The 12411-nt window shown below is 45.9% G+C and overlaps 1 protein-coding gene across 1 annotated transcript; it reads left to right on the forward strand.

Annotated features, from left to right (window-relative positions):
* Window positions 1–2051: 2051 nt before the first annotated feature.
* Window positions 2052–10451, forward strand: Cln5 (CLN5 lysosomal BMP synthase). The gene is made up of 4 exons (XM_075949411.1): window positions 2052–2295; window positions 5064–5229; window positions 6578–6803; window positions 8613–10451. Exons 1-4 carry the CDS (start codon window positions 2180–2182, stop codon window positions 9119–9121), a joined length of 1017 nt encoding a protein of 338 aa, XP_075805526.1. The 5' UTR covers window positions 2052–2179; the 3' UTR covers window positions 9122–10451.
* Window positions 10452–12411: the final 1960 nt, after the last annotated feature.

Below are 12411 nucleotides of genomic sequence, written 5' to 3' on the forward strand. Positions count from 1 at the left end.
TGACCCAGAAGAGATGAAAGCCACATTCTGACTTGGGGGCTTGAGGAGCCCTAATGGACGCTGGGGAGCTTGCCTGATGGAAGAATCTGGCTATTAGCCTTGCGTCACCTAAGATCTAAGGACTCATCTCCCCTCATGTCTACCTGGATACTGAGAAAAACTTCAGAGCACTTCAGACCACTGCCTGACCTGTACCCAAGTAAATGTGAAGAAGGACATGCTTCCCCCAGGCCGACAAAGTCAAGGTATAGTACCCAGGGAATTGTGGGAAATGAACTTCACTGAAGTCAAGCCAGGACTGCTGGCATTTGTTGATACATCACGGGCTGGTTAGAGGCCTTTCTGTCCCGAATATAAATGGCCAAAATTGTACCTATGAAATTAGTAGAAATTATTCCCGTTTTTGGCCTCTTCGTATCTCTGGGGTCCAACAATGGCTTGGCCTTCACTGCCAAGTTATCGCGATAGCTCTCTAAGGCTCTTAATATAAATTGGAAACTCCGTTGTATGTATCATCCTGGGAGAGGTAGAGAGGATGAAAAGAGCATTACAGGAGATTTTATACTAAATCTTCTCTTGAAACTGGTGGTAACATGGCTGACCTCTTGCCTTAGGCCCTTCTCAGAGTCCGATGTACCCCAGACAGAGACAAGTTGACCACATAGGAAATAGTCCTCCTCCTGTGACCCCTCGGGTATGTGCCTAGGTGCCCCACTCCAATCTCTGAGTCCTTAAAAGGATTGAGGATTGCAATCAGCTTTCGGTAAGATTCTCAGGTCCAGGCAGCTCAGCATATTGGGCGCTGCCCACCTGATCACACTTTCCAACCCGGAAATGCTGTTGTTTTTCGTCCACTGCTTCAAACCTACTGGCTTGAATCTAAATGGAAAGGACCTTACATTGTGTTCTCCAGATCCTACTGCTATCAAAACTGCTGATATTTCTGCCTGAGTTTATCGCTCACACCTCAAGATTGTCACCCGAGAAACCCACGGAAGAGGAGCCCAACCTCCAGAGGTGGAAAGTGACTGAAAAAGGACCGTTAAAAAAATCAAACTTTCCAAGGTTTGACTGTCTAACTCAACTTTGTGTAAAAAGTTAACGAGAAAACTCCTGTGTGAGAAGAGATCCCTCGATTCCTGGGCTTTAAAAAGATATTTGTATGGAATAGGAGCTTCTTATGAAAAATACGCAAGGATTACAGGGGACAAAATAGCACATCCCCCACTAATGTTCTAAAAGCTGTGGCTGGTGTTCCCGTTGATAATGTCTTTTTCCTTCAGTGTCTGTTTGACTGGCCCTTTGGGCTAAAATGGCCCTCTGCCTTCATTGGCCCTCTGATACTATATCCACTTGTTATCCCAATCGGGCCCTGTGCCCTCCAATGTCTCACTAACCTGATCACCTGTCAGAAAAAAGAGTTCTAGAATCATTGCTGCTCGAAGACATTATTATTCTTGTCATTGGGATTAAGAGTGTATACAAACACCATAAACCTGAGGAGATCATTCCGTTTTCGTTAACAAAATTTCCTTGGCTCTTGCTTTAAAATGTGGTTGGAAAATTAGTGCATCAAGGTTCCGTGTTCCATAGAACCCTTCCACAACCTGGAGCCCCTTCGGAAAATAATGATTCATTGTGTTCATCGAATTATAAATGAGAGAGTAAAGATTAGCTTGGACTTCACAAATTTGCCTGGCTAGTCGTCATCCTGAAGCAAAAGTCAGATAAAATCAGTCTGAGAACTTCTAGGAAGTAGTATCTCCCTCCTGCTCTTTCAGTCATTGAGAAACTTTGTCTCCTAAACTTCACAGACTTGTGTTTTTCTTTTGGAAACTCTATCAGCAAGGATAAAGCATCTCCAACCTTTGACAGGCGCCTCTCCGAGAATGAGCCTCACACCACAATGAGCCTCACACCACAAGGCTGCTTGGAGTGAGGTTTGCATTGCCAACCCCGAGCTTCTTCCGGGAGGACAAAGCATTTGCCTTGGCTTCCGGCGCACGCGCGGTGGCGCCGAGGTGCTCCGGCCAGGCCGGGCCAGAAGAGGCGTCACGCGCTTTGAGGTCACGCGCCCGCCCGCCCGGGGCAGCGCGCGCGCCCGTCTGTTCTGTCGCGGTGGCGCGCACGCTAGACCGACGCGGGCCCGGGAGCCACGGGGGATCTCGGGGGGCCGTGCATGGCGCGCGCAAGGCGACGCGGAGCGGACTGGCGCTGGGCGCTGGCGCTGCTCGGGCTGGCGGTGACTCTGGGCGCGTCCCCGACTTCGGGGCACCGCTGGCCGGTGCCCTACAAGTGAGTGAGGAGGAAGGGGACTTGGCCGGGACTTGGAGGGTGCAGAGAGACCCCGGGACGTGCTTGGGGACCCGGGCGCAGAGCGACACTGGGGACGCAATTCCTAGCTAGTTGGAAGCTGAGGGGTCCTCACCGATTCTGGGCAGTCCGGAGTCCTGGGAGGAATGGAGCGTGACATTACTACACTGAGTGACTTTTCGGTACAACCGACTGACTCGGAGAGCAGGTTAAAACACGGTTGGCATACTAAATTTATTTCCTGCTTTATTACCAGCCGTTTTTGCATAATATTTACAGAATTTACAGGGAGGTCGCTTGTTCAGGTGTGCCCCAGATTTCCCAATCTTACTGCTCTAAATTCCGGACTTAGGGAAACTTCCTCCCTGGGACAAACAGGATCACCTCGTCGGTCCACTTCTACCTGGAGGTGCAGACTCTGGACCTGAGAAACTGATTGGAGTCTTTGACCTAGCTGAGTTTCGACAGCCCGTGGGAGGGGACTTGGTAGGGGAGAGAGAGTATGGACGTCAAGAAGTGGAAGGAACCGTGGAAGGAACCGCAGCTTCTGAAAACAAATGTTTTGCATAAGAGTGAGCACGGTGAAGGGATGGCATAGTCTGCCAGGGAGTTCCTGGTTCTGCGTCCGTCCGCAGATCGGATCTGTTGGACCAGCTCCTCCTCTCCTCGGTGTGGTCTTAGGAAAAATTACTCAGTATCTTCATGCTCACATGCCCTTAACCGAAAAGAGGAAATGATAGCAGCGCTATCATCGGCAGGATCATCTCCAGTGAAAACCAACTGTTGCCAGACTTAAATATCTGTGTGTTCTGTTCATGAACTGGTTCTGCTTAATGTATGTAAAGAAAAAGTTTAGGTCCGAAACTGACTTTTATGAAAACATTCACAAGAAATAAAAACTAAATATCCAATAAAACAAGGAAGAGGCTGTAAATCTGAAAGTATTTTATTTCACACCAGGAGGAGACTGACTGATTTTTGCTTCCAAACAAGCCCCAACTTGACACACCCTCCTGGCCACTGGCATATTTACCTTTATGAAAATTTCACTTGAGTTAGACCTATAAACTTACCCTTGACCTAAACTAGATTTTTCTGTGGGTAATGAAGCTATATGTTTGTTAAGCCAGCTAAAAAAGTTTTTTTTTTTTTTTGGTTTTTTGAGACAGGGTTTCTCCGTAGCTTTTGGTTCCTGTCCTGGAACTAGCTCTTGTAGACCAGGCTGGCCTCGAACTCACAGAGATCCTCCTGCCTCTGCCTCCCGAGTGCTGGGATTAAAGGCGTACGCCACCATCGCCCGGCTAAAAAAGTTTTTGTTCCTGTGTTCAGACTGTAATAAAATACTCTGCCTTTGTGATCTTAGTGTTCTTCCTCCTGTGTCTGCTCCAGTGCAGCCAGGCCTGGGAGGTGACTCTGGACCAAGTGTGCTGAGCCACAGTCCCGCCTGCTCTAGTTGCTACATCTGTCTCAAAGTGTTTTGTTTTGGCATTGTTGCACTAGTCTCTGCCTGAATTTGAGAGCCCCCCCCCCCCCATGACTCTTCTAATTTGTACAGTTAAGGGTCTATTTTGGTCTTTTCATTCCGATCAGATCTGCTTTTTAAAATCCCCTAACTTATTGAGGGCACAAGGTCCCCATGTCAGGGGCTGTAGGATGCCATTCACACTTCCCATGACAGACTTGTTAGACCCTTTCTGCTCTTATCTTGAGGCCTGGATTCTAGTCTGCCACTGCTGGAATTTCAGTAGTTCTCAACCTGGGGGTCACAACGCCTTTAGAGGGGTTGGGTGGCCCTTTTACAGGGATCTCATTATTAGATAGCCTACATATCACAATTCATAACAGCAGCAAAATTAGCTATGAAGTAGCAATGAAATAATTTTATTGTTGTAGGTCCCCACAGTATGAGGTCATGGCATTAGGAAGGTTGAGAACCCCTGAGCTATTTCCTATTTTATAATTCTCTTTCCCTTTCTGGCCTCGCTTTCTTTCCCGGTGCCTTCTCCTAATAGCACCATGCACCCCAACGGTTGGAACTGATTTCTTCCTCCATTGTGCTTAGGTCTCTGTTTCCTTAGCTCACTTCTTACCACAGCTATTGCCTGACTTAATGTCTTCCAAGCCCCAGCTCCGAGCTTGGTGAGGAAGGGAACAGGGTTGTAATTTTTGTTCCCCTTCTTCTCAGTATAGTCCTGTAAATGGCAGTTCCTCAGGAAATGTTAGTTGAATGATTAATTTTAAATGCCAAATCTGCTTTATGATTTGATATTTAACACACCATTGGGAATGTATATATGAAAACAAGTAAAATGCACATTTATATTTAGTTTATATGCTCTAAGCTTTAAATATTTTCCCTAAAAAATATTGAAGACAGAGGAGATGGCTCTGCCCACAGCATAATCCCCAGGCCATGAGCTTGGATTCTCTGAACTCAAACCAGCATGAACTGAAACAAGCATGGCAGTGCATACCTGTAACCCTAGCCTATGGAGGGAGAGGCAGAGGCAGGCAGATTCTTGAAGCTCATTGGCTACCCAGTCTAGTGTAATCAAGGTGTAACGTCAAGGAAAGACACCTGGACATGTGCACATACTACATGTAACACGCCCGCAACACACACACACACACACACACACACACACACACACACACACACACACACACACAGAGCACTGAAGCAAGCCTGAAAGGAAACTTGGGATTCTGATGTGTTTAAGATCTAATGTGACGGTTCTCTTACTCACTAGACGCTTCGCTTTCCGTCCGAAGCCAGACCCCTACTGTCAAGCTAAGTACACCTTCTGTCCCACCGGCTCAACCATCCCACTTATGAAGGATAATGACATCATCGAAGTCTTAAGACTACAAACCCCTGTTTGGGAATTTAAATATGGAGACCTCCTGGGACACTTTGTAAGAATGCATCTTGATCTTGTAACTTTGCTTAAGTAATTTAGTTATTATTTAACTTAAATGAGTAATCATATTTATTGATATACTTTGTATCTATAGTTTTTTTTTGTGTGTGTGTGTGTGTGTACTATTCACAAGCATGAAGTGGCTGAAGGCGCATGTTGGATGTCACTCGTCATATTACTCCCTTGAGACAGGGTCTCTCACTGTCTGTAGCTTGAATTTTCGTCTAAACGGCCTGGCCAGTGAGCTTGTCTCCTCCCCTTAAGCAAACAGACACAAGTGGAGATTCCTGGGTGCTAGGGATTTAACTTGGGTCTAGCAAGCACTCTTACCTATTCAGCCATCTCTCCCTCCCACGACAGACTTCTTAGCACCTTTCAATTGGTAGAAAGAGTCACCATTGCATCTGCATGGCGCTGCACACCTTTAATCCCAGCACGTGGAAGGTCCAAGCAAGAGAATCACTATTTCAGAGTCAGTCGGGGCTACACAATAAGACTGTCTCAAAAACAAAGCAGAAGTTCCAGCGAGTAACCGGTGTCTTGGCCTTAACATGTTTTGTTATGAAGGATCTTGTAATGGACCCCAGGCCTTAGCACAACTCCATGTTAGAGGCACCAAGACACCATTCTGACCTAAGAGCCTAGCACGTAGACCCCAACACCTGCCCAAAAGAAAACAAAGACCCAGTCTGTCATAGTCCATAGTTCTGGGTCAGTCCCTAAATGTACAGACCTTGCTTTTTGACTTACGTAGCTCCATTTATTGCTCATGGTTTTTGTTAAGTCTGTTAACCAGGATATGTTTTTGTTCATAAAAAGCCAAGTTTGGTCAGGCTCATGACGACACAACTTGAGCAAGTTCCCTATATAGCCCTAGGGTCTGGGAACAATGACTTTGTTTCTGTTGGCTTTAAGAGGACATGTGTTCTCAGGAGGAGTCGCATGGCAACAAAGTAAGCTTCCCTACTGTCCCCAGCTCCTGGGAATGAGAGAAGGGCAAGGCAGCAGGAATCAGGTCTCTAAGCCCTGCTGTGAGCCCTTTCCCAGCTGACAATCACCCTGGGAGGTAGGTGCACACTTTCCTGGAATATTCATGATGGCTTTTCTTGCTTACTATAAGCTGTGAGAACATTCCCCAGGTCTTCAGATAGCTCACATCCTTACTAAAACGAGCCCTAGCTTGCCAAAACCAGTGGTTTGAGGGGCTGCGGGGTCACCGCAAGGATAGTGACAGAAGTTGTTCTCCCTGGTGTGCATTTTCTGTATATCAGTCTCTCCTAGTAGGCGTCCTGAGCCCGTGGTTACTCCAAAGATGCATTTACACCTGCGTTATCTCTACACAGAAAATTATGCACGATGCTATTGGATTCAGGAACGCAGTGACGGGCAAGAACTACACAATGGAGTGGTATGAGCTTTTTCAGCTTGGCAACTGCACATTTCCGCACCTTCGGCCTGAAATGGATGCTCCGTTCTGGTGTAACCAAGGAGCAGCCTGCTTTTTTGAAGGAATTGATGACAGACACTGGAAGGAGAATGGGACATTAGCTCTAGTCGCGACCATATCCGGTAAGTTTCAGAAATGGAGCACAGGTGGACGATCGCATCGGTATGCAAGCGGGAGGTTTCATGCTCGGCCTCATGGTGGTCATTTGTAGTCTGTGCTTCTGGTGCCACCCACCGTGAAGCAAATGGGTCCGGATGCAGAGCTTTGCTAGGAGATGCATGGCTCATCTGCTCTGTCCATGAGAGACACAAGGAAACAAATACTCTGTATAGCTAAATTGAAGTCTACAGAAACAACAGTTAGGGAATCTATAAAATATGCCCCATTGGGAAGTCCTCTTAACTATATCTGAAAAAAAATAGGGGCTATAAATTATTTGTACATGGGGAAACATTAAGGGCTTGCTTCCTCTGGGTCTGGCCTTGTTCTGAATGCTACACTTAGAGCGTGTCACTTACCAGCGTCAGACTCCTGAGAGAATCATTACTGTTTCCTCCCTTGTGCAGATAGGGAACCTGAGGTACGATTAAAGTTACCCAAGCGTAGTAACGGGACTCTAGCTCATTCTCTTAAGCATTTTGGTACATGTGTTGTGATACGTCTCCCGTCCTCTTGAGTGATGGCTGAGTGCTCATCTGGAAAGCTGATGACACCACTGTAGTTTTGCATTCGCCGCATTCTGCAATGTTGATTGCTTTATCATGGGAACTTTTTTGTCAGGAGCTACTTATGTGACCTTGCCTCACATTTACCTTACTGGCCCATTGCCTCTTGTGACGAATTTGGGGTCTGCTTGCACTACGTGTAAACCTGCTATGTGCATGGTGTTGTCCACAAAAGCAGGGTGCTGAAATGAGAGCATTATTCGTGATGCTAATTATCCCACAAGCCCCAGGACTCGAGGAACCAATCAGTGTCTGTTTGTTAGTTTCTACACAACAATTTAAGGTGCGCTAACACATAATTCAGTGGCAGAGGGTAAGACCTCGCCCTTGGGTTTCACAGGTAAGGAAGTGTTAACAGGTGAGTTCAGTCAGTGACTTGACTGACCCTTTCAGTCACAGAGCTGGATGGAACAGGCCACGCCTACAGTTGAGGTCTTTTAAGTATAACCCACAGTCTTCTAACACAATCACTGCTTTTCTAGTCTTTCCTTCTACTTTCTAATTCACCTGACGAAAACCCATCTCTTTCAGCAGATGAGTGCTTTCTGTCTTACATCCCAAGCTAATTCACACCTTCCTTCCTCCTCACATAACCTGAGAATCATAGTAAGTAGTGATCGCTCTTCTGTAAAATGCTTCCATCTGCTAGAATTTGAAGCTTGTAAATTCAGTTTTGCCTATGACTAATCCTGTCTCATGACTTTCTCTGGATGTTATGACATAGTGTTTGCAAAGCCTGCTTTACCACGTTACTAAGGACCATGCTTCCAACTCTAAAGCAGACATTAAGCCTAGGCAGGAGCTGCACCTCAGCCGCCAGGCCTACTAAGCGTCCCACACTTCTTGCCAGTTTATCTGTTTGACCTTCTCTCTTGTTCTTACAGTGTCTTTCGCCTTTCCTGCTTCAGTTCTTGCTTCCCTTTTCTCGTTTGCTTCTGAACCCAAGACTTGCCAAAAAGAAAAAGATAGCTACTGCCTAGCTTTAATAACTGCAGAATTTTAAGAGTTCCCTTTATATCTTATCCCCATTGTATCTTGTATTTGCAACTCAAAGGCCTTGAAGGCTAGAAGAGGATGTAGCTATGCCTGCATTCCTGCTGTGGGATACAGGTTTTGAAGTCTAAGTATTTCTTATTCATTCATCCTGGTCTTTATCGGGTCTCAGCACATTTTGTAAGCAGTTTATTTTGTTGCCTTTTCCACCAGGAAACACATTTAACAAGCTGGCGGAGTGGGTGAAGCAGGACAATGACACGGGGATCTATTATGAGACGTGGACGGTCCGGGCCAGCCCCGGAAAAGGGGCGGAGACATGGTTTGAATCGTACGACTGTTCGAAATTTGTGTTAAGAACTTACGAGAAACTGGCTGAATTCGGAGCAGAATTCAAGAAGATAGAAACAAACTATACAAGAATATTTCTTTACAGCGGAGAACCTGCTTACCTGGGAAACGAAACTTCTATTTTTGGGCCAAAAGGAAACAAGACTCTTGCTTCCGACATAAAAAAATTTTATAACCTCTTCAAACCACACTTGTCAACGAGAGAATTTCTGTTGAATCTCTTGAAAATTTTTGATACAGTGATTATGCACAGAGAGTTCTATCTGTTTTATAACTTTGAATATTGGTTCCTACCAATGAAATTCCCCTTCATCAAAATAACATACGAGGAAATCCCTCTGCCTAGCAGACGCCCACTTCCTGACCTGTGAGGCTTGCAGTCCGTGGCTCTCTCCAGCCACCTACACCCATTTCAGGGGTGTCTTTACTTTTGTGTCTTTATTCTCTTCTCCTCGGGGCAGGAAGGTGAAGTGCTCACAGTTGGAGGTGCAGTGTACTGACAGATCAAGACTCTTGGAAAGAAGTGGAAGCCGTAATTGTACAGGCCAAAGTGAATGTGTTAAGATCTCAATATTACTGGGAATGGGTTGATACCAGCTGTGGAGTTTGCTGATCCAATGCTGACATTTTTCTATTACAGCAGTGCTGTTTCTTAGTCTAAGGGCTTCCTGATCATCTAAAGAATAGCTCTTGTTACAGCTATTGCAACTCTGGGGTCCAGGTCTGTCTGCTTTCTAGTCACATGACCTCGAAGACCGGTTCGGACCCATTGCTGGAGCAGTGCCCCTGGACACAGGAAATACGGTGTGTTAAAGAGCAGATTTTCTGGCCAGCATTTGAGAATGGCTAGCAACTAACTGGCTGTTGTAACAGAAGCAACTTAACATCTCCAGATTTGTGTCCTTGCCTCCAATGATTTATCAGCCGGGAATAGGAAGATTGCAGACACCCGTGTTGGCATAGGAAGGGCACACTGAATGCATACATGGTCTCAGAGGACTGTTGGGATTGAAAGAACACAAGCTGTCTAGTTTAGACTGCAGGCTGTCAGCTCTTGTCTCGTAATCACTGGGACTTTGAGCTGACAGACAATACTGTCTGCTTCAGCAGTTTTCCAGTACAGGCCATGAAGTATCTGGCTGCAGACATGGCTGGGCGAAATGTACTTCTGACTTCTTGTGTGAGCCCTCTGGTTCTTCACCCATTAGCAAGGCTAGCACAGTGAAGAGGGTACGCTTTCTTGGAAAGGATGGGATTTTGTCGAGGACCTTTAATTCATTATGCTTGTACTACAGGCATTAGACAAGCTCTCAAGGTCCCGTGTTTATCAGTTGAACCCACCTTTTTTCTTTTGTTCTTCTCTCCTACTCATAAAAACACACTAGCACAATAATGGAAAGAGTCTGTGTAATATGCAAATGTGCCAGTTATTCAATTCACCTACTGTTTGAGTGCTTCTTGAGAGGTCAGTACACTATTGTGAGCTGTCATAGAAAGCCTCATCATACAGATCTGCTGGCCCAGATGCGTTAAGTCAGGGCTTAGCGAGGTCAAGTGAACCTGGAACTGTGTTTTCTCTCAGGTTAAATGGATGCACAGACACTTTTCAGCAGTGTATCTGTGCACTAGGTGTTACCAGTCTGTCGTTCCTGTTCAGTCTAATAAAAACAAAAGACAAAAACCAAGGCTTGGACTTTGTATCTTTGACCCTGTTTGTCTAGGGATTTGCTCTTTATTGTTTACAAGTATAAGCCTCAGAAAGCCAAGGTGACTCCGGATAACTGGAATCACGATTGGATGTCTATCACAAAGAGGGAACCGTTTCCCACTGCCACCAGTTTATCTTCTCCTCGTTACCGTGCCTAAACCAAACCAAAATGTGGCCTCTTTGACCTGATCACCTTCAGAATGTGGTGTAAGAGAGAACCTATTCACATTACCACTATCTAGTGGCCAGACTCAGGCAACACTAACTTACACCACATTGAGTTATCTGGAAAAGTTAGTATTTCCCAGCAGCCCAGAGGTGATAAGCAAAGAGTTTTGTATCAAGCACGTCCTTTTAAATCAGACTTTGGTTTGTAGCACAGGGGGCAGGGAACATACACATGGAATGTGACTTCTCAAATGAGATTCTACTGTGTTAAAAAGCATGCTGGGTCTTTGACTGTGGAGCTTAGTAAATGAAGAAAGCCTGTGAGTGATCTCCCAAGAGCTTGTCAAGCTGTGAAATGTATTTGTAAGGTGGAGGACAACTTCGAGGCAGAGATGATTCAGAAAATTCTTGGAAATAGTAGTAGAGAAACCAAAATATGGGGACAATGGGGTGTCTCTGATTTTGAAGGCAGCTTTCTGTACTGCTTTGGGGTCGGCTTCAAAACTGCAGGTGTCTGAAGCTGGTGGCCACAGGAAACGTCTGAGCCAGTGGTCTCTTGAGTTCTTGGGTGCAAATCCAAAGAATGCAGTTCATAGGCAACAAGAGCATGGTTTCAGAAAGCAGTTTTGTTCCCAATTCACAGGTGGGAGCTTAAAAAGAGGCAGAGCTGTGTAGCCACGCAGACTCTGGGAAATGGGAGAGCTGGAACTGTTGCTCGTCTAGGGGCTTTTTATTGAATTCGCAGCAGAAATGAACACGAGGAGGGGATGGACTAGACAGATGGCCCCATCATCAGAGGGTCCAGGCTGCTCGGCAGGACTCCAGACAGGCACGCCCACCAGGGAGAGAGATGGGCCTCCCTTCTGGTGTCTGGCTTTGGCAAGGACAGTTTCAGATTTTAAGCCAAGGAAAATATTTCCTTCGGGGGGGTCTCCTACATTAAACTGTCTGGCCAGTTTCACTCTCCTGCTCTCATCAAAAAACAGGTCTACGAATTAAATTCTGTGGCCATTTGGTGTATGATGTGTTTCTGTCAGTTCGAGTTACAAATGTGTAGTATTTCTTTTTAGAAAATCTCTGTGTTAAAGCTAAATGTTAGGGATTCAGAGTAAATGTATCTAGCCCATTATAAGGTGAATATCTATTACTGCAGATAGAAGAAAACAGCTAAAAGGTGCAATAACTACTATCAGCACTCAGAAAGTACTCAATAACGGTTCCTTAGAAGAATCAGAAGGAAAAAAAATGACAGGTCTCTAATACCTGGGTCAAAGTGCTGAGACGTCACAGTTTAGTGCTCAGCCCTCAGCAGGACATCTGTCGTTCCTTCCAAGGGTTAGCCGGCATCAAGGATGGCATCAAGGACGAGGTGGCAGAAACAACTCACTAGCTAGAGGATGGCAAGGGCTATGAAATGCTGCCACCTGGGGAGGCCATGGCTCCTGCATCCAGGAACTCACAGCACCTGTGTTTATCTGCCCTCGATGGGGCAGTAAACATTCCACCAGAATGGGGAATGCGGCTCAGGAGGCCACAGCCCTCTCTAATAAACTGTTTGCTGGGGAAGAGGAGTCATTTTTTTCCAGCGGTATTGCCACTAATTAGCTGCCCATGCTTCAGTAGTCTCCCACTCTGCTCAGGCAAGCTTCTCCAATTAAACTCAGTGAGTCCCAAGAAAAAAGAAAAAGGCATTAAAGTAGAAGAAAAACTTGCTGGGGGAAAAGGGGGTTCAGCAAGAGTGGAAGACAGAGTAATGGGGAGTGGAAATGCACAATAAAAATACAC

The sequence above is a fragment of the Microtus pennsylvanicus genome, chromosome 15 (assembly GCF_037038515.1).
Source record: "Microtus pennsylvanicus isolate mMicPen1 chromosome 15, mMicPen1.hap1, whole genome shotgun sequence".
Taxonomy (NCBI): Eukaryota; Metazoa; Chordata; class Mammalia; order Rodentia; family Cricetidae; genus Microtus; species Microtus pennsylvanicus.

Bases quoted from the DNA above. Each gene is read 5' to 3' on its own strand.
- Cln5 (XM_075949411.1), top strand. From the start codon at position 2,180: ATGGCGCGCGCAAGGCGACGCGGAGCGGACTGGCGCTGGGCGCTGGCG. The intron at 5,230-6,577 runs GTAAGAATGCAT...ATCTCTACACAG, and splicing joins GAGACCTCCTGGGACACTTT to AAAATTATGCACGATGCTAT. The intron at 6,804-8,612 runs GTAAGTTTCAGA...CTTTTCCACCAG, and splicing joins TCTAGTCGCGACCATATCCG to GAAACACATTTAACAAGCTG.